This window comes from Canis aureus, chromosome 26, assembly GCF_053574225.1.
Source record: "Canis aureus isolate CA01 chromosome 26, VMU_Caureus_v.1.0, whole genome shotgun sequence".
NCBI lineage: Eukaryota > Metazoa > Chordata > Mammalia > Carnivora > Canidae > Canis > Canis aureus.
The window spans coordinates 38,734,586-38,755,334 of record NC_135636.1 but is presented as its reverse complement, the minus strand read 5'-3'; the positions used below and the strand labels follow the sequence as shown (position 1 = coordinate 38,755,334).

At 54.5% G+C, this 20,749-nt stretch overlaps 1 protein-coding gene across 3 annotated transcripts; it reads left to right on the top strand.

The window, feature by feature from the left end:
- ZNF335 (zinc finger protein 335) lies at positions 1 to 20,104 on the top strand. Of its 3 annotated transcripts, none has more exons than XM_077873371.1 (28): positions 7 to 320; positions 991 to 1,241; positions 2,436 to 2,676; positions 3,464 to 3,541; positions 3,759 to 4,058; positions 4,144 to 4,275; positions 5,053 to 5,199; positions 6,912 to 7,164; positions 7,253 to 7,430; positions 8,438 to 8,550; positions 9,325 to 9,343; positions 9,469 to 9,585; positions 9,666 to 9,742; positions 9,830 to 9,990; positions 10,718 to 10,950; positions 11,846 to 11,939; positions 12,033 to 12,127; positions 15,896 to 16,155; positions 16,960 to 17,071; positions 17,157 to 17,531; positions 18,272 to 18,414; positions 18,497 to 18,651; positions 18,762 to 18,865; positions 18,954 to 19,031; positions 19,203 to 19,286; positions 19,370 to 19,435; positions 19,519 to 19,600; positions 19,687 to 20,104. In XM_077873371.1, the coding sequence occupies exons 2-28, from the start codon at positions 1,041 to 1,043 to the stop codon at positions 19,812 to 19,814; spliced, it is 4,026 nt and encodes a 1,341-aa protein (XP_077729497.1). In that variant the 5' UTR covers positions 7 to 320; positions 991 to 1,040; the 3' UTR covers positions 19,815 to 20,104. The 3 variants fall into 3 exon arrangements, 2 of the variants coding, with proteins under 2 accessions (XP_077729497.1, XP_077729496.1); XM_077873370.1 differs by having other exon boundaries at positions 8 to 320; positions 4,141 to 4,275; XR_013365395.1 differs by lacking the exons at positions 19,519 to 19,600; positions 19,687 to 20,104 and having other exon boundaries at positions 1 to 320; positions 4,141 to 4,275; positions 18,958 to 19,031; positions 19,370 to 19,422.
- The last annotated feature ends 645 nt before the right edge of the window (positions 20,105 to 20,749 follow it).

Below are 20,749 nucleotides of genomic sequence, written 5' to 3'. Positions count from 1 at the left end.
GGGGAAGGGACCCAGCCTTGACGTCACAAACCACTTCCAGTGTAGCCCTCCGCCAAGAGAGAAAGTAGTTCCCGACCCATAGCGGATTCTGCCGCCCGTGCTTGGCGACGTATAAAATTCTAGACTCTCTCCGGACTGGACCATGGTTCTGAGGCCTCAGGAGGACCTTCTGACACGCCGGAAAGTTGTCTTCCTCCGGGTCGGCGTAGGAAGTAGTCCCGGCCTCCGGTGGGCCGACGGGTCCCTCCGCAGAGGGGGGAAGAGGATGGCGACCTCGTCGATGCCGGAGTCGGAGAGGCGCGCGGCGACGAAAGCGTCGGGTGAGCATCGGGTACAGTCAGATCGCCCCACTGCACGCGGCCGCGAAGTGGGGCCACGCTGCGGAGAGAGCCGGCGGCGAGCTCCCGGGCCGGCGGGGCTGTCCGAACAGGGCCCCGGGGTCCCAGGCCCTTTAGTCGCTCTCGCACTTGCCTGAGCGGAAACCCGGCGCCGCCGCAAGATGGCGTCGGGCCTGGAGCGCAGGCAGCGCCGGGGACAGCCCCGAGTCGCCAGGCCCCGGGACCGTCGCTGTCAGCCCCCTCCGCATGGGAGCCAGGGGAGGGGGGAGCGAGCCACTGACCCGGGGGGCCTGCGGGCTGTACCACCGACCCTGCGCCCGGGGGGACTCGGGGGCCGAAGGGCTGAGCCGCCGAGCCCGGCCCGAGCGCGCTCTTAGGGCGAACCACGCTGCGGGAATTACGGAGGGGAGACGAGGAGGGTCAAGATTACCGGCCATTGACCGCCCTCCCGGGGATGGGGAAGGCTCTAGATCGGGAGGCCAGCCTTCTCGGTCCAGTTTTCCCCGGGGCTCCTGTCTCCGCACACGGGAAAGCCCCTCCTCGGCGGAGACTCAGTCTTTGCACCTGCGGAATGGGCACACGGGCGCAGCTGGGTGGGCCGGGGAGGAGGCCCACCTGTTCCAGGTCCAGCCCGCGTCGCCTCTTCCCGCAGAGTGAAGGAGCCAGCCCCTGCGCCTCCCTGTCGGGCGGCCCCCCGAGCCCATGGAGGAGAACGAGGTGGAGAGCAGCAGCGACGCGGCCCCGGGGCCTGGCCGGCCCGAGGAGCCCTCTGAGAGCGGCCTGGGCGTGGGCACCTCTGAAGCGGTGTCGGCAGACAGCAGCGACGCCGCGGCCGCTCCGGGGCCGGCGGAGGCCGACGACTCCGGCGTGGGGCAAAGCTCTGACCGAGGCTGCGGCTCTCTGGTATGGACCGTGCTGGCCGGCGTGGGTGGAGGCGGGGACCGCAGGCGGCTTGCCTGGCAGCCGAGGGAAGCAGCCGGAGAGGCTGGCTTGCAACTGATAGTTGTTTTTGGTTTACGGCCCGTCAGGCACCCTGCCAAGCCCCTAGCGTGGATTTTTCCCATTTAAGTCTGAGACCTAGTAAGGCACGTATATATCACTCTTGCACATCTTATAGGGAAGGAAACCGAGGCACAGGGAGCCGGCAGAGCCACGATTCAGATCTGAGCCGTGGTCTTCCCCACTCCACTACCCACTGTCCTCACTCTTTGAGAATGCAGGTACCCTGGTTCAAGGCTTGGCTCTGCCTCCGATTCACCGGGAGACCTCTTTGGGCCTCATTCTTCTCTCTGTAAAATGGAGCAGGAATACTTGCCTCAGAGGGAGTACTCTTGGACACGTTCTGTAACGCTGTCATCTCCTGGCTCTGTAATCTTGGACAAGCTACCTCATTTCTAGCTCTCAGTTTTCTCATCTGTAAAGACGGAATGATAAATATATCTGCCTCAGTAGGGGTTTTGTGAGGATTAATACACGCAAAGCATTAATAAAACAGTGCCTAGCACGCATAGTACGTACTCAGTAAGTATTAGCCATTACCATTGTTATTACCTGCAAGATAATGACTTCCAAGACCTCATGTTCTAGAGCTGCCCAAAGATGGACCCCATTTTGGGGTCCAAGGGTTTCGTTAATTGAACAGAGATGGACCTGGGATCCCTGGGTGGCTCAGCGGTTTGGCACCTGCCTATGGCCCAGGGCGTGATCCTGGAGTCCCAGATCGAGTCCCATGTTGGGCTCCCTGTATGGAGCCAGCTTCTTCCTCTGCCTGTGTCTCTGCCTCTCTCTTCGGGTTTTTCATGAATAAATAAATAAAAACCTTTAAAAAACAAAAGCCCAGTGAAAATAGTTCTGTCAGGCTGTTGTGTGGGTATGGGGATTACGGGGCCTCTTACCTGACCAGAGCTGGGGACCCTGGAACTTGTTCTTTGGTGGCTCTGTGACTAGAGGGCATCTGCTGGTCATCAGTGAGGCTGACGTGTGGATGGCACCATTCACCATGTCTGAGGGCCCGGGAGCTCTGTCTAGTGGGTAACAACCTGCCTTGTACCATCCCTGACTCCTAAAATTCCTCTCTCCCTGTTTCCTATCATCCAGGAAGAAGTATCTGAGAGCAGCTCCAGCACAGACCCTCTGCCCCACGGGTACCTGCCTGATTCATCTTCTGTGTCCCGTGGGCCAGTGGCAGGGGTGACAGGTGGTCCCCCAGCCCTGGTGCACTCCAGCGCACTCCCAGACCCCAACATGCTGGTGTCCGACTGCACGGCTTCTTCCTCAGACCTGGGCTCAGCCATTGACAAGATCATCGAGTCCACCATTGGGCCAGACCTAATCCCGAGTGAGTTAGGGCAGAGGGCAGCAAGAGTCAGCCCGTGGGTTTTCCTGTGAGGTCCAGCAGAACCAGCTGTGCAAACTTAGGCAAATAACTGTAGCATTCCAAATGTGGAACATGGGAATAGTAGCCCCTATCTTGTAGCAGAGAATGAGGTGAGGATTTGATGAAATGGTGCGGTATAATACCTGGCATGTGATAAATGCTGAATAAACACAGAAACAATAGTACCTTATTTTGTACTGGGGTCTGTCCTGAGCACTTTATATATAGTATTTCACGAGTTCCTTGGTGACCCCAAAAAAGTAGGTGCTATTATCCTCACAGTCTAGATGAGAACCCACTGTGACCAGCAAGTGTTGGGCCATGAGCTCAGATACTCTGACTCCAGAGTCTGTATTCATAATTACCGCCTGCATCCTGGGTTATCAATGGTGTGTGTAAAGGCCATAGACTTCGAAAAGCCCTGGGGTGGTGTGGGAAGTCAACCCTGAGAAAGTGATGCAGGGGCTAGGCCTATGACTTTGGGGAGGTTTGGAGATGGGGAGGGGGACTCTCCAGGTTTTAGTGGTCAGAGGTAGGGTGGCAGGGGTAGCCATGGCTCCTGCGTGACTAGGCCGGGTGCTGGGCCAGCGTGTCCCACCAGACATCCCGACAGTCCTGCTCTGGGTGACGGTGCACAAGCAGGGACAGGATGCAAGTGAGGCTCGGTGGGTAGTACAGCTGGTTCATAGTTGGCTGTGAATGTGGACAGTAACAGTTGTCATCGTCAGCTCCCCACATTTCTGCCCAGGCTGTATCACCGTAACCAGTGCTGAGGATGGTGGGGCCGAGACTGCACGGTACCTGATCCTGCAGGGCCCAGATGATGGTAAGACCCAGGGAGCCCTGCAGTGGGTGAGGGGGCTCTGTATAAACTCACTGTGTGATCTTGGCAGGTTGTCCACTGCTCTGGGCCCGTTTCCCCAGTCATTCTGGTGGGGATTTGGGTTCCTGGATCCCTGGACCTCCCTGGGAGGGGCAGCTGTTGATCATGGCCCACCTTCCCCTTGCCTTCCCTTCTCTCTGATTCCCTCACCCACCACCAGGTGCCCCCATGGCTTCGCCAATGTCCAGTTCCACCTTGGCTCACAGCCTGGCAGCCATCGAGGCCCTGGCTGATGGCCCCACATCCACGTGCCTAGAGCCCCCTGAGGAAGCACGGGGTAGGCCCAGCTCCCCGGCGCAGCCGCCCCCAGGCTCTGGCACCGAGGAGCCAGACCTGCAGAGCCTGGAGGCCATGATGGAGGTGGTGGTGGTACAGCAATTCAAGTGCAAGATGTGCCAGTACCGGAGCAGCACCAAAGCCACGTTGTTGCGCCATATGCGGGAGCGTCACTTCCGACCAGGTGCACTGACTGACTGGCTGACGCTGCGCGGTGGGGGTGGGTGCCGAGAGCCAGACATGGCAAGCTTCTCTGATCTTCACAGCAGCAGCAGCTGCGGCTGGAAAGAAGGGGCGTCTGCGGAAATGGGGCACCTCAGCCAAGACCCAGGAGGAAGAGGGGCCAGAGGAGGAAGATGATGATGACATCATCGACGCCGGTGCCATTGATGACCTAGAGGGTAGGCCACCTTGGCTCCCAGGCGTACTACCGCCATAGCCATCTTCAAATACTGAGTTCCCTCTGGCCCATGTGGAGGGCTGGGAAAGAGGACCTGGCACAGATTCAGGCGTGTGGGTGCCTCCAGTATAAGACAGGAGTTGGGGCTCTGAGGTCAGGACCTCTGTGTACAGCTGTGCAGGCTGTGCACTAAAAAAGAGCACCACATCTAAGAGGGCCACATTCACACTTGTCCGACAGAAATAGAATACAAGCCACACATGCATTTTTTTCTTGTAACTATACGTAAAAAGGTTGAAAGATTAAGCTTAATCATAATTATCAGCAGGTTATTTTACTTTCTTTTTTAATATTAGTTTTTTGAAATCCAGTGTCTCAATGTAGATCACACACAGTGCTTGATAGTGACACATGGCTAGTGGCTCTTGCACTGAATAGCATGGTTGTCAGAGTTGTAGGTTTGAATGTTTATTCCAACTATTTTCTAACAGTGGCTATAAAGTGTCTTAAGGAAGGGGCATCTTTTTCTAGTTAACACAGTGGTGCTGTCTGAGTTAGTGGTCAGAGTCAGGAAGGGTGCAGAGAAAGGATTGCAGGGGCTTGGAGAGAGGCGTTCATAGTCAGCCAGGGGGAGACCAGGAGGGCTTTCTGGAGGAGGCATTACTGGTTGGTGAGCTTGGAGGGGAAGTAGGCAGGGATGGGAAGAGGGCCTCTTCCCAGGGAAACCCGGTTAGGGGTCAGGGTTGATGCCCACAACCTTCTCATGTGGTCCCCACAGAGGACAGTGACTACAATCCAGCTGAGGATGAGCCCCGGGGCCGGCAGCTACGGCCCCAGCGCCCTACTCCCAGTACTCCAAGACCGAGAAGGAGACCTGGCCGGCCTCGGAAACTGCCTCGCCTAGAGACCTCGGACCTCCCAGATGGTGAGAGTTGGTCATAGGTGGGGTTGTGTGAGTGGGGCTGAATGGTGGCCTCATTCCCTACTTCTTCCTATAGAGCGTTGGAGACTGAGTGTGCCATACAGGGCAGCATATAACAAACCAGGGGGCCCTGCAGGCCTCCTCATACAGCCTTCTCAGACCAAGCTCGAGAAACCCTGAGTTAAGAAGTGATACATCAGCTTTGTGACAAGACTTCTCAATGGCAAGGTGTCACAGCACAGAAGTTTGAATCTTTATAACTGAACTAAGAAGATAAGTTTTAAGTATGACTGCCGAAATGACATCAAGTCTGAGGCCTGAAACTGTCCAGGGAGCACTGGCTTGGAGTATTACAGGCAGGGGAGGAGAAAGCCCCGTGGGCATGAAGGCTCTGCCACCTACTAGCTGTGTGAATCAGAGCATGGTACTTTGCCTCTTGAATCCCCTCTTCCTTTATTATGAATGGAGATGATTGCACCTGTCTTTCACGAGTTCTTTAAGGTGTAAATACATACAAAATCACATATTAGCTGTTTTTGTATATGCAGTTTGGGGGAGATTATTAAATTTTTATTTTAAGGGATCCCTGGGTGGCGCAGCGGTTTGGCGCCTGCCTTTGGCCCAGGGCACGATCCTGGAGACCCGGGATCGAATCCCACATCAGGCTCCCAGTGCATGGAGCCTGCTTCTCCCTCTGCCTATGTCTCTGCTTCTCTCTCTCTCTCTCTCTCTCTCTCTCTCTGTGACTATCATAAATAAATAAAAAATTTAAAAAAAATAAATAAATTTTTATTTTAAGATTTTATTTGAGAGAGAGAGCATGGGAGAAAGCACGAGCTGGGGGAAGAAGGGGTAGAGGGAGAAGCGGACTCCCCGCCAAGCAGAGAGCCTAACGCAGGCTCGTTCCCAGGACCCTGAGATCATGACCTGAGCTGAAGGCAGGTACTTAAGTGACTGAGCCACCCAGGCGTCTTAAAATAACTTATTGTTAAGATCTTTATGGGAAAATACACATAATCCTTAGGAAATTTTGATGAGGGCAATACACCTGTATAGCCAGTACCCCCCTCCCCCATCAAGAAGCAGATGTCATTGGCATTGTGTAGATCACTTTTAATTTTTAAAACATTACACTGGAATACTGTAGATTTTTTTTTCTGTTGATGTTTTTGAATAGGTAACACATTCAGATTGTTCAGACTTTTAAACGTTTTGAGTGTGTACAGTGATGTGATGTCTCCTCCCTTCCTCTCGTCTGCTCTCCAGCCTCCCAGCCTCCCTAGGGAAAAGCAGTGTTAAAGTCCCTGCTGTTACTCCCAGGCCCTAGAATGTTCCATGAGATCACTAGCACAGCAGGTATCATCTCCACTTGACAGAAAATGAGACTCAGGGCGGTGGCTTTGCCCAAGGATGCACAGGAGCCCAGTGTCTGAGCTGAGTTAGCATGTGGGTCTCTTGACAGGGAAGTCCCCAGCTCTTGCTGCTACTGCAGACTGTCATGTGTAAGTTGTCCTGTGCCAGCAACAGGCCAACTGTAGGAGGGCTTGTGTCCACACTGCCCTCTAACTTCAGGCCACTGCGTCTGTCCCATGACCTGAAGTGCCCATCGGGAGCCTGTGACCGTGTTTGAGGAAATATTTTGGCTGGCCTCTGGCACACTTGTCCACATCTGTCTTGGTGTGTCTGTGGCTAATTCGTGCCCATGTCCGTGGCAGGTGTGGAAGGGGAACCTCTGGTGAGTTCCCAGAGCGGACAGAGCCCTCCAGAGCCCCCAGACCCCGAAGCACCCAGCTCCTCGGGTCCAGGATGCCTGGCTGCCCTGGGCAAGGCTGATAGGGCCCCTGTGGACCCTGGTGTGAGCCAGTCGGATGCGGAGAACGCAGCACCCTCCTGCCCAGATGAGCCTGACGCTCTGCCCCGCCGCCGCGGCCGGCCCTCCAGGCGTTTCCTGGGCAAGAAATACCGCAAGTATGTGGCACAGGGAGCCTGGATAAGGGGAGGGGAAATGGTTGGCAGCGCAGCCCAGCCAGACCTCTCCCCAACGCCCTCCTGGCAGGTATTATTACAAGTCTCCCAAACCCCTCCTGAGACCTTTCCTGTGCCGCATCTGCGGCTCCCGCTTCCTGTCCCACGAGGACCTGCGCTTCCATGTCAACTCCCACGAGGCCGGGGACCCCCAGCTCTTCAGGTGTCTGCAGTGTAGCTACCGCTCCCGCCGCTGGTCTTCACTCAAGGTAGGCAACGGGTGGGGTGGGGGGCGGGGTGCAGCACTAGGATAGAAAGATGATGGCTGGCAGGCAGTGCCAAAGGGAATGGAGTTCACAGGCCATTGGCTAGCACCTTCCTGCCCCTTTGCCAGGCACCTTACATGGTGTGCCGCTGGTGTGCTGAAGGAGTTCAGGCAGCGCCTTGGGCACTTGTGCAGGCTGCACACTGCACAGTGGTGCCATGTCATCAGAGGTGCTCTGCACATTGCAGACAGCATAGATTTGCTTCACACACACACACAGACACACTGCACTTCACAGCAGATGGCAGTACAACTGGTTTTATCTAATTCAGTATGTTAGAAAGTTTTCCAGTAGATGGCAGTAATGTGTCTCAAGAAAGGCATTCCTTTTTATATCAATTACCCAAAAGTGCCAGTGGGCTTGCTGCCACTCTAGGCCATTTTTTATTCAGTACCCGGGCCTTGTAGGCCTGCTTGAGTTTCATGCTCACACAACCCAAAGTGATTGTAGGTATCAATAGCCCCATTTTACTGACCCAGGAAACTGGCTTGGCCTGGCCAAAGTAAGGTAGAGAGTTGGCCATCATGGGATAGGGGCTACCTGAAGCACAGGCCAGAGCCCCTAAGCTTTCAGCACACGGTACATCCTCCCTCACACAGGGCCCCATGACCTAGAAGTTGTTCTCTAGAACCCTGCCCCAGGAGAGTGAAGGCTCTGGAGCCGTGCTACTTGGATTTGACTCCAAGCTCTGCCATTCACAAGGTCACTTGGGGCCAAGGTTACTTCCTTCCGAACCTGTTTCTGCCTCCATCAGATGGTGAGCCAGCACAGGGCCTGGTGCAGAGTAGATACCCTTGCTGGGGAGAGGGCCCAGCCCTAATAGGCTCTGGCCCCTATAGTACTCCTTTGTTCTGGAACTTGCTCCCACAGCAGCTCTAAGACTTTGGGTGCAGGTTGGGGGAGCAAGGGAAGCCAACCCCAGCCCACGACCCCATTTACCTCTGTCCTAGGAGCACATGTTCAATCACGTGGGCAGTAAGCCCTACAAGTGTGACGAATGCAGCTATACCAGTGTCTACCGGAAGGATGTGGTCCGGCACGCAGCTGTGCACAGTCGAGACCGGTCAGTGCATGCAGGGGTGTATACAGGTCAGAGTGGGACGTAGAGGCCCAGCACAACCGCATTTCCCCCTTGCTGAGCACCTGCCCTGGGCCACCCCATTGGCAGCACATTACAGACATCAGAAAGATAGGCCATTCATCCCAGCTTGCTTGGCTTAGAGCAGTAGCAGGGCTTCTGGGGGCTCTTGTTCAGTCTCTTCCCTGCTATGCGCTTTGTGAGGTAGGTATGGTCATTGTTGAAAGGATGGAAGGGAATCGTGTAGCTAAAGCTCAGTAAATCAACTCAGCTTTAGGAAAGAGCTCACTCCGCTTGGGGCGCTGTGTGAGCAGAGGTGGAGTCCATGAGGACACTGACTTTCAAACTGTGCTTTCAGGAAAGCCTGAACTCCAAGATGCTTATGGGTTTTCTTTTAAAAAGTTGGGCAGGGGGAAGTAAGATTGGGGACACCAGATAGAACACCTGGTTCACCAGCTCTTTTCTGCAGGACTTCCTTTTTTTTTTTTTTTTTTTTTTTTTTTATGCAGGACTTCTTATGGCCTTTACAGTGCACATTTTATTTTGTGATGAAGGAGGAAAGCACCATTCCAGAATTTATTTACAGCATGCCTCCTAGCATTTCCTAGTGAATTCTACTTAGAGAAACCCTGTTGTGAAGAGAAGGGCTTGGTCAGACAATAGGGACACTCAGGGCTGAGACTGGGTCTGGTCTGTGTGAGAAGGTCTGAGGTGGGCTTGGGGAAGCAGTGGTCTGACTCCTATGCCTTTCTCCCCCAGGAAGAAGAGACCAGATCCGGTGAGTCTGGGCCTGGGGAAAGAAGTCTGCTTGAGGGCTGCTTGTCAGGGTGGAGGCAGGAGGTAAGGTCTCACCCTCTCTCCTCCCCTTCTTTCTTCATCTGGTCCCTTCTTGTCCCATCCCAGACCCCCAAGCTGAGCTCCTTCCCTTGCCCTGTGTGTGGCCGTGTCTACCCGATGCAGAAGAGACTCACACAGCACATGAAGACACACAGCACGGAGAAGCCCCACATGTGTGACAAGGTGGGTGGGGCCAAGGGCTGGGGGCAGGATGGAGGGTCACCCTGGGCAATCCCCCATCTAACTCACTCTGTTCCTCACAGTGTGGAAAGTCCTTTAAGAAACGCTACACCTTTAAGATGCACCTGCTCACACACATCCAGGCTGTTGCCAACCGCAGGTATATTCCCAAGAAGGCCCCTGGGACTGGAGCACCCCAGCTCAGCCCAGCCCACTGCTGATCTTCCCTCCCTCTCACCACTCCAAGGTTCAAGTGCGAGTTCTGTGAGTTTGTGTGTGAGGACAAGAAAGCACTACTGAACCACCAGCTGTCTCATGTCAGTGACAAGCCATTCAAATGCAGCTTCTGCCCCTACCGCACCTTCCGGGAGGACTTCCTGCTCTCCCATGTGGCTGTCAAGCACACAGGTCAGGCTGGCCCTCAGCTCACTGTGCCCCGAGTCACAGGCTCTGCTTTGTCCTCTTCCTCCTGCTCCGCAGCCACAGCCCCCGGGGAGAGCAGCCTGAGCTTCTTGGTTGTAAGGGAATCTCCTCTAAGGGTGACACACTCTCTCTTCAGCTCAGCCAGCTCTTCTCTGCATGATCGTGGGCCAACTTGCCCTGAGTCTTCCCTGGCTGTGAAAGGGGGAGTCAGAAGTACCTACCAAGTGATGGTTGTAAAAGTGAGCTCTGTTCCCTGAGCCCTGTCTGCTGGGTGCTGGGCAGGAAACGTTTACAGAGGCCCTGCCCTTGCGCGTGAAGTAGGAGAAGCAGCATCCCATGCTCGGCCCACAGAAAGTGGACAAAACAGTTGATTCTTTCTCCTGCTTGCTGCCCAGCCTTCTGATGGGCACACTGGGGGAGATTGGACACACTAGAGGGCTGGATTCCTGTCTACGTGGGGGAGGTGATTCATAAGAGGAGTGTGTAGTCATGTGCCGTGAAAATGAGATACTGCTAGGAAGGCTGTGAGTGCAGCCGGGGGGCCTAGTTCACACCTGGCCTGGCCCGCCAGAACAAACTGCACCATGTGCTTGCCTGAGCTTGGGGACGAAGTGCTGGGAGGGAAACAGTTGGAGAGGTCCTTGGGCTCATGGAAGGCTTCATGGTAAAGGGGAGTGGGAAAGCCCAAGCATCCCTTCGCCTGTGCCTGCAGGGGCCAAGCCCTTTGCCTGTGAGTACTGCCACTTCAGCACACGACACAAGAAGAATCTGCGCCTGCATGTACGATGCCGACATGCCAGCAGCTTTGAGGAATGGGGGCGGCGCCACCCTGAGGAGCCCCCTTCCCGCCGTCGCCCCTTCTTCTCCCTGCAGCAGATTGAGGAGCTGAAGCAGCAGCATAGTGCAGCCCCTGGACCACCCCCCAGCTCCCCAGCACCTCCGGAGGTAAGCTCAGCACGCAGGCTGCATTCAGAAGGGGCTTGGGGCCCTGTGCCGGGATGACCGTGTCCTATCACCTCTCCCATCCCCAGCATCCTCATTTGCACACTGGGGACAACAGAATGGTCCTTGCCTCTCCAACTGCAGTAAAGAGCAGATGCGGTCACAGATATGTCAGCCCTAAGCTCAGAGTGGGAGTGGCTTTCCAGTGCTAGGAATAGAGAATGGGATCTCTGTAGCTTAACTGTGGTAATAGTTTATTATTCTCTCACAAACGAGTCCAGAGGTCGGCAGCCTAGGGCTAGTGTGGCAGCTCCACGGTCAGTCATCAGGGACCAAGCTCTCTCAATATTTTTTCCCAGCCATCCTAGGCATACGACTTCCATCTTTGTGGTTTCCTCATGGTCCAGTATAGCTGCAGGAGCTCCAGCCTTCTAGCCACATCCCAGGCAAGAAGCAGGAGGAAGGGATGGGAGAAGGGCAGAAAGGAAGCGTGCCATCTCTCCATCTGTCTTCCCTGCGAACTTAACCAGAAGCTCCTGCTTAGCCACAAGGCCCCACTTTTCCTAGCTGCAAGGCAGGCTGAAAAGTGTAGTCTCATAGCCGAGTACATTGTCTCCCCCTCCTGTGCCCCAAAAGATGGACCGCTTCTATGTGCTGGTGAACACAGGCTCCAGAGTCAGTCTTGTGCTACTTACTAGCTGTGGAACCGTAGCCAGTGTTCCGCTTTTCTGAGCCTCGGTCAGTTCATCTGTAGCACTGAGCTGAGAGATATCTTGAGACGTGGTTGTGTGAAGATGAAACAAGCCAGAGGATATGAAGCGCCTGAGGAGGTGCTTGGTCACCCGTGCTGGAATCCCAGCTGCCCCCTCTCAGGCTTGGCCACATCCCCACCCCGCAGATCCCCCCAGAGGCAGCACCTTTCCAGGCACCCGAGACCCCCCCACTGCTCTGTCCTGACACCCTTGGTGGGGCCACCATCATCTACCAGCAAGGTGAGCTCTGAGGGAAGGCGGGAGCCTGGGGACCTGGGCAGAAGGGGGGCGGGGCGGTGGCCTGTTCTGAGGCATAGGTCTCACTCAACCCAGGTGCTGAGGAGTCGACAGCAATGGCCACGCAGACGGCCTTGGATCTGCTGCTGAACATGAGTGCACAGCGGGAGCTGGGGGGCACAGCCCTGCAGGTGAGCCGCCGCCACCCCCCCAACCCCCCTACGCAGCCACCTTCCGCATCTGCTCTGCCCTGACACCCCATCTGGAGGAGAGGAGCCAGTCGTGCTCGGGGCCCTCCCGCTGAGCCAAGAAACAGTCCACCAAAACCCAGGAGGGAGCAGACGTGGGCCTGGGGGATCCCCGGTGCAGGGAGGGCCACTGGCGACCTCTGCCCGGCCAAGCGGTTAGCGCCACCCCCTGCTCCGCCTCGGGCGTCCCAGCTCTGCAGCCCCCTGTGCTGTGGGTCGGAGCCCGCTTCCCATGTAGCCCAGCACCCTCATCCTGGGATGCCTCCCACTGCTAGGAGGCCCCCAGGGCGCTTGCTCCTGCTCCACCATCCCCGGGCCTGGAGCCCTGGCTGATCCCTAGCCACCAACACCCCCCCCCCCAGCCCCCATCACGACCTCTCCCTCCTTGCCGCCTGGGGTCACTCTTGCCCTTCCTCACCTCCCATGCTCCTCAGAGTTGGGGAGAGCTTTGGGAGCCCCTCCTGTTTCTGAGCCTCTTGAAAACATACTGAATCTGTGTTTGAGATGATAAATTCCAAGAACTTGGAGCAATAATGTGCCCCTGGGGGCTGGAGGACAGACAAAAGTCTGGAGGAGGGAGCCTGGTGTTGGACCAGGACAGCTTCCTAGGATTCCCTAAGCGCCTTTGGGGGATTGTGGAACTGGTACATTTTTAGACCGTTAAATCAGGCTTTTATATAGTTTTTGCCTTTGATATCATCCCTAGAAAGGCCTCCTTCCCCCCCCCCCCAAGATTATATAAACATTCATTTGTATTTTCTATTTAGGGTTTCTATTTAGGGTTTCTATTTAGGGTTTTTTTACACTTAAATCTTTACTCCACCGGGAATTTATTTTTGATGTATGCACAAAGGTAGGGGACTAACTTTACTTCTTTTCCCCCAAATGTTATCCAGTGCAGTATATCAGATAATCTTCCCCAGTGGTTAGAAATGTCCACTTTATCATGTTCTAGATTCCCACATATATAGGACAAGTTCTGTTCTGTTGGTTCTGTCATCATGCCAGTATTTCATGCATTTTTTTTCTGATTACAAAAACATTGTAAAAAAAAACAAAAAACAAAAACCCACCAAAATGAACATTAGGAAATGTTCTGTACAGAAAGTAAAAGTCCTTAACATCCGTCCCCTCCCCGTTAACAGGCATTTTTCCAGTTTTCTCTACATACGCAGTAACACAGAGACATTTTGCTCCTTAAAAAATAGGATCATGGGGATCCCTGGGTGGCGCAGCGGTTTGGCGCCTGCCCTTGGCCCAGGGCGCGATCCTGGAGACCCGGGATCGAATCCCACGTCGGGCTCCCGGTGCATGGAGCCTGCTTCTCCCTCTGCCTCTGTCTCTGCGCCTCTCTCTCTCTCTCTCTCTCTGTGACTATCATAAATAAATAAAAATTAAAAAAAAAAAAAAAAAAAAAATAGGATCATGGAGGTGCCTAGGTGGTGCAATCGGTTAAGCATCCGACTCTCAGTTTTGGCTCAGGTCATGATTTCAGGGTCATGAGATCGAGCCTCACATCGGGCTCCATGCTGTATGCAGAGTCTGCTTGAGATTCTGTCTCCTCCTGCCTCTGTCCCTCTCTAAATTAAGTAAATCTTAAAAATATATATTTAGAAAAAAAATAAAAATAAATATATATATATATATATATATATATATATATATATATATATATATATATTTAGGGTCATATGATTCATGCTTATCCACAGCCCACTTTTCTTCACTCCGCAGTATGTGAGGCATGGCCTGGTAGGTGCATACAGATCTCCTCTCTCTTACTAAGACATTTCCACTTTACATCTCCATGTTATTCCATCGTATAGATGTTGTAAGTTCATTCAGTCCTTTGTTGGTTATTTCCAGTTTTTCATTAATCAGGGCAGTACTTCAGTACACATATATTTCCGGTGCTCGTAACATTTTTTAGTTAAAAAGCCTCCTAGAAGTAGAATTGGTGGGTCTGAAGGTATGAAGCCTCTTACAGAGATACGTTGTTTTTTTGTGACCACCATTAGAGCGAAGCGTGTTTACTATGCCTTTGCCAACCCTGGATGTCCCTAATTTTAATAAATCTCTTCCACATAGAAGTGTGTGTGTGTGTGTGTGTGTGTGTGTATAGATTTTTTTTTAAGATTTTATTTATTCATTCATGAGAGACACACACACACACACAGAGGCAGAGACACAGGCAGAGGGAGAAGCAGGCTCCATGCAGGGAGCCTGACATGGGACTCGATCCCGCGTCTTCAGGATCACACCCTCGGCTGAAGGCGGCGCTAAACTGCTGAGCCACCCGGGCTGCCCTAGAAGTATATTTCATGACCTTTCTTTTTTAAGTTTTTAATTAAGTAATCTCTACACCCAAGCAATATAGGGTTCAAACTCAACCCCGAGATCAAAAGTGGCATGCTCCTCTGAGTAGCCGGTACCCCTCATGGTCTTAATTTATAATTTTGTGACCATAAATTAGATTGAACTATTTTCTGTATGTTCACAGACCACTTACTTCTTCTCTGACTTACCTTTTTGTGTCATGTATCCGTTTTCCTATTGTCAGTCTTAAAGAAAAAAAAAAAGGATTTTATTTGAGAGAGCACACACGTGAAGGGGGGGGTGCAGAAAGAGAAACCTTAGGCAGAGTCCTCACTGAGCACGGAGCCCCATGCAGGCCAGATCCTACTACCCCAAGATCATGACCCGAGCCGAAACCAAGAGTTGGACACTCAACTAGCTGTGCCACCCAGCTTCCCCTATTAGTGTTATCATCACTTTGCAGCAACTCTTTGTATATGAAGGAGACTCCCCTTTTCTCTCTCCTATGAATCGTTTACTACATTTTTCTCATTTCAGTTTATGGTTTGTTTTGCTGTAGGTTCTAGCATCTTTTTCTGTCATGATTAGAAAAAAATCTTCCCACCCTAGATCATAAAAACACTTATCTGCATTTTCTCTTCATATATTTAGCTTTTTTTTTTTTTTTAAATAGATTTATGTATTCGTGAGAGATAGAGAGAGAGAGCCAGAGACCCAGGCAGAGGGAGAAGCAGGCTCCATGCAGGGAGCCCGATGCGGGACTCGATCTTGGGACTCCAGAGTCACGCCCTGAGCCAAAGGCATATGCTCAACCACTGAGCTACCCAGGCGTTCCTATTTAGAGTTTTTTATTATTACATTTGAGTCTTTAATTTATTTGTTTTTTTTTTTTTCTTTAGTCTATTTGAATCGGACCTGGAGTAAGATGTGAGATCATGTTTTTTTTTTTTTTTTTTTTAATGGTTTGCCACTTGTCTCTCTATCCTAGGATTTCTCAGTCTTGGCCTTTTGTGCTGCATGGTTCTTTGTTGCAGGAGCCATCTTACTCATTGTGGGGTGGTTAGCCACATCCCTGACAAATAACCCCTACGTGCCAATACCACCTCCCTTCCAATTGTGACAACCAAAGACTGTCTTCAGACATTGCCCAACACCCCTGGAGGGCAGCATTGCTCTACCCTGGTCTTGTTAAGTTTATTTCCAGTTGCTGGGTGGGGCTTGGAGAACCTGATTGTGTTTTAGAAAGAACACACAGTTGGGGTTGTACAAATGACTGGTGGCAGCACTTGGTTGCCTGAGTGTGGGTAACCTTTAGGCCCTGAGATAGAGAAGGTCTCTGAACACCAGCCTCTTCACCACAGACCGTGCTCATAATGTCCATGGATTCTGTTATAGGTGGCCGTGGTGAAGTCAGAGGACATGGAAGCAGAGTTAGCATGCCCTGGTGGGCAGCCTTCCCCAGCAGGTGCCACTCCACAAGTGGTAACCCTCCACGTGGCAGAGCCAGGGAGCAGCGTGGCAGCAGAGAGCCAGCTAGGCGCCCCTGACCTGCAGCAGATCACCCTGGCACCGGGTCCGTTTGGTGGGACTGGCTACAGCGTCATCACAGCACCCCCTATGGAGGAGGGGACGTCAGCTCCTGGCACGCCTTACAGGTGAGACCTGCTGCATCCAAGGCCCCCTTCAGCCATTGATAGGCATGCCGGGAGCCTCAAATAAGAGCTGTGCCCACTGGAGCCTAGTTGGTGGGAAGCAAAAGTCCTAATACATGTAACATAATTAGCCATGGGAGTCATAGCTTTCTCAGGAGGTTGGAAGCTACTATTTTTGGGCCACTTAGATTTTCCAGGCACTGGACATTTATGAACTCACCTAAACCATTCTTGCGAGATCCATGTTTCTCTCATTTTACAAGTGAGTAAATAGGCCAGGGACGTTGAGTAACTGGCCCGAGGTCAGACCAGGAGTAAGTGAAGAGTTGAACCTTTGGTTCTAAAGTCACATGCTTTTTGTTGTGGGTGATCCTCAAGGTGGTGTCCAGTTCTGCCCCAGCAGGCAAGCTCAGGCTCCTCTCTGGCACTGGAGGCTCCTCTCTGGCACTGGAGGCCTGGGAACTGCACTCTGCTTCCCCTACACTGAGCAGGTTCGGGCCAGAGCTGTGTATATGCTCACTGAAGTCCTGGGCAGTCGGAGAAAGCCCTCCGTCCAGGCACCGACGTGTCACTGTGTGTGCCTGGGATGAGAATCCGGGTCCCTGGGCTGGCAGCAGGCTCGGGTGGCCTGGTCACAGTGTCTGCCATGTGCTCTAGTCTCCGGGTACTTGCCAGCCCTGCCTCCCCCACTGGCCCCTCCTGTTGCTGCACCTGGCCAGACCCCTGGGGCTCTCTGCCCACCCTACCCTCCAAGGGAGCCTTCTATCCCTTCCTGGCACTCATTCCTCCCCTCTTTTGTGCCCACAGTGAGGAGCCCCCAGGGGAGGCAGCCCAGGCTGTGGTTGTGAGTGACACCCTGAAGGAAGCTGGCACCCACTATATCATGGCAGCCGATGGGACCCAGCTGCACCACATCGAGGTGAGGCTTGGGATACCAGTCCTCCCCTATTTCTCATCTTTCCCCCATCCTCATCAGTGTATCATGCTTCTCCATCTCCCTACAGCTGACTGCAGATGGCTCTATCTCCTTCCCAAATGCGGATTCCCTGGCCTCTGGAGCCAAGTGGCCTCTGCTACAGTGTGGGGGTCTGCCCAGAGACGGCCCTGAACCCCCATCTCCAGCCAGGACCCACCGGGTGGGAGACTCCCAGGGCTCTGCTTCCCCACCCCCTGTGGCCAACAAAGCCCTGGGTCTGGGAGTTCCGCCGTCGCCACCATCTGCAGCCACGGCATCATCAAAGAAGTTTTCCTGCAAGATCTGTGCTGAGGCCTTCCCTGGCCGTGCAGAGATGGAGAGTCATAAACGGGCCCACGCCGGACCTAGTGCCTTCAAGTGTCCTGACTGTCCCTTCAGTGCCCGCCAGTGGCCTGAGGTCCGGGTAGGTGCTATGCCCCTGTGCCTCTCCTGGCACTCATTCGGCCACTCGTGTCATAAACCTTAACTGAACACCCCGAGCCAAGCCCTCTGCCCCCTTCTAGGGTCAGAGATGACTCCGAGAGGGTTCAGCATTCAGTCTGGCAGGAAACCAAACCAGCGTGACTCATGCCCAGCAGTGTCCCCGGCATGAACAGAATGCAGATGACAGAGCACAGGGAACAGGACTCAGGGTGCGGGTGCTGGCCGACCTGGGTCTCTAGGGCCTGCAGCACAGGCATGGTGGCATGAGGTGTGCTCAGGGAAACGCAGGTTGTCTAGAATAGGGAGCACGCACAGAGCAAGGAAGTTGGTGGGAAAGGCAGGTTCTGGTGGGGGCCTTCCCCCAGGAATTCCCATTTCCAGATGTAGCCTTCCTCTGAGTCCTCACAGCAGCTCAGTGAGGGAGCAGGGCCCAGAACCCCAGAATATCCCGGCTGGAAGAGCCCTTCAGAGGTTCCCTCATCTGAGCCTGTATCTTAGGCTTAGTGGGGGTACACTGAGTCAGAACAGGGGCAGGATCTGTAAGTGACCTCACGATGGGATCTATGACGTTTCCTTCTCAGCACACAGAAGCACCAGGTCTCAGTCTGCTTCACTTTATACACAACTCCTCCCCACCTGAGGACAGACTCCCCAGCAGCACTGTGGGTGAGGGGCTATGTTGTCACCCAGCCAGCACCCCTGACTCTGCCCCTTCCCCAGGCCCACATGGCACAACACTCAAGCCTGCGGCCTCACCAGTGCAGCCAGTGTAGCTTTGCCTCCAAGAATAAGAAGGACCTGCGGCGGCACATGCTGACCCATACCAACGAGAAGCCTTTTGCATGCCACCTCTGTGGACAGCGGTGAGGCTGGAGACAGGTGGGTGGGGTGGGGGCTGCTGCAGGTATGATGGGGCTGCCCCTGAGCCTTTCCCTGGCCCCTCAGTTTCAACCGGAATGGCCACCTCAAGTTCCACATCCAGCGGCTACACAGCCCTGATGGGAGAAAGCCAGGAACACCTACTGCCCGGACCCCAGCCCGGACTCCCACCCAGACCATCATCCTGAACAGTGACGATGAGACGCTGGCCACACTGCACAGTGAGCTGCCCCCAGGACACCAGGGTGGAGGCCAGGACACCAGGGTGGGGACCAGGGCAATTCCGGGTTCACCTAAGTCCCTATATGAGTACCCTTCCTTATCTGCCTAGCTGCACTCCAGTCCAGCCACGGGGTCCTGGGCTCAGAGCGGCTACAGCAGGCACTGGGTCAGGAGCATATCATTGTGGCCCAGGAACAGACAGTGGCCAATCAGGTGAGAGCCTGGGCTGGGAGGTCACAGGATGGGGCAGAGAGGGGTGATGCACACAGAGCCGAGGCTAGAGCCGGCCTGGTCCTGGCAGGAAGAAGCCACCTACATCCAGGAGATCACCACAGCGGATGGCCAAACAGTGCAGCATCTGGTGACCTCTGACAACCAGGTGAGCACCTCAGCCAGCAGCACACACCCTCCACCTGCCTCCAGGCCCCTTTGAGGAACCACCCCTTCCCGGGTCTGTACCTGCAGCTGCCATCATGAATGGTGGGTGTCCCTGGCCCCCTGCTCTGTCTTCTTCACTCTAAGCTCCTGCCTATTGTCTACCCTTCTCCAGGTACAGTACATCATCTCCCAGGATGGGGTCCAGCATCTGCTCCCCCAGGAATATGTTGTGGTTCCAGAGGGCCATCACATCCAGGTAGGCCAGGCCTGGGTAGGGGCAGGAAGTGAGGGGAGGAGTGTACAACCTCCTCGATCACCGAATGGCCTTCCTCCCTCTAGGTACAGGAAGGCCAGATCACACACATCCAGTATGAACAAGGGGCCCCTTTCCTTCAGGAATCCCAGGTAGGGCCTTTAGGGGGTCAGGGGGTGCTGGGGTACAGGCCAAGCTCCTCCAAGGCCAGATCTCATTGGCTTCTCCACTCTAGATCCAGTATGTGCCTGTATCCCCAGGCCAGCAGCTGGTCACACAGGCCCAACTGGAGGCTGCGGCACACTCAGCCGTCACAGGTATGGGGCGAGAACCTGACAACCTTGGGGACTCAGGCCTAGCTTCTGGGGCCTTGGGCTCACCATCCTTTCCCCTCCCCTGACAGCGGTGGCTGATGCTGCCATGGCCCAAGCCCAGGGCTTATTTGGCACGGAAGAGGCGGTGCCTGAACACATCCAACAGCTGCAACACCAGGGCATCGAGTATGATGTCATCACCCTGACGGATGACTGAGCCCCAAGGGCCCAACGCAGACCGTGGATATCAGGGCCAACCGTGCTGGGGGTGGGGGGCCCACTGGGACTCCCCTCTCTGTTCCGCCTAGGGTCTCCAGACACTGAGCAGCCAGTATCCTGCCCCTCTAAGAGAGCCAGACCTGCGTTGCTGGGTTTAGGGGACAACCATGGGCCCCAGCCAGGACATGCTGGGTGCCCTAGCCTGCAGGCAGGCTTTGGGGAGAGAAATTTATTTTTGTTTGGATGGACCCACTGGCCCCTCAGTCTCAATAAAGGGACCAGAGTCCAGTCCTGACCATCTTACTTTTGTCCGCAAGGACTTGGGAAATGGCAGGAAAGAAGAGCCTGTTACAGCTCACAAGAGCTGCCTAGCTCCACAGTGCGGCCTGCCCTACCTCTGTAAGTGTGGTGGCCCAACAGCAGAGCAGGCCCTTGGGGCAGAGGCCTGATACTGGGAGAGATGGCTGAGCTGGTAAGAACCCCTATGAGCACCTTCAGACCTCCTTCCCCTCTCCCCGGGCCCCAGAAGAACACCTGCTCCTCTGTGTCTCCAGAGGGCAGCACAGCCAGGTGCCTATCTGCACGGAGACCATACCCTAAAGCTCTGGTGGCTCAGAGCTGCTCTTCCTACTGATCCTAGACTGTGAATCAGCTGGCTGCCCACTCACTGTGGCAGCTCCAGGTCTAGCAGGAGTCTAGCGCTCTGCCTGGGCACAGCCCCAGTCGTCTGCTCCCTGGAGGTATGAGTGGAGGCCTGGCTGTGAGAACAGCTTGCACATAGATGAAGTGGGCCTTTGGACTCCACACATTCACTGGACGTAGGCAGAGGCCACCAGAGACTCAGTTGTGGGGTCAGCAGGGTGGGAAGTTAGACACCAGAGCCCTAGGTTGGAGTGTGAAGGCCGGGGGGGGGGGGGGGGGGGTGTCATAAGA

Bases quoted from the DNA above. Each gene is read 5' to 3' on its own strand.
- ZNF335 (XM_077873370.1), top strand. From the start codon at position 1,041: ATGGAGGAGAACGAGGTGGAGAGCAGCAGCGACGCGGCCCCGGGGCCT. The intron at 2,677-3,463 runs GTGAGTTAGGGC...ATTTCTGCCCAG, and splicing joins TGGGCCAGACCTAATCCCGA to GCTGTATCACCGTAACCAGT. The intron at 18,652-18,761 runs GTGAGCTGCCCC...TTATCTGCCTAG, and splicing joins GACGCTGGCCACACTGCACA to CTGCACTCCAGTCCAGCCAC.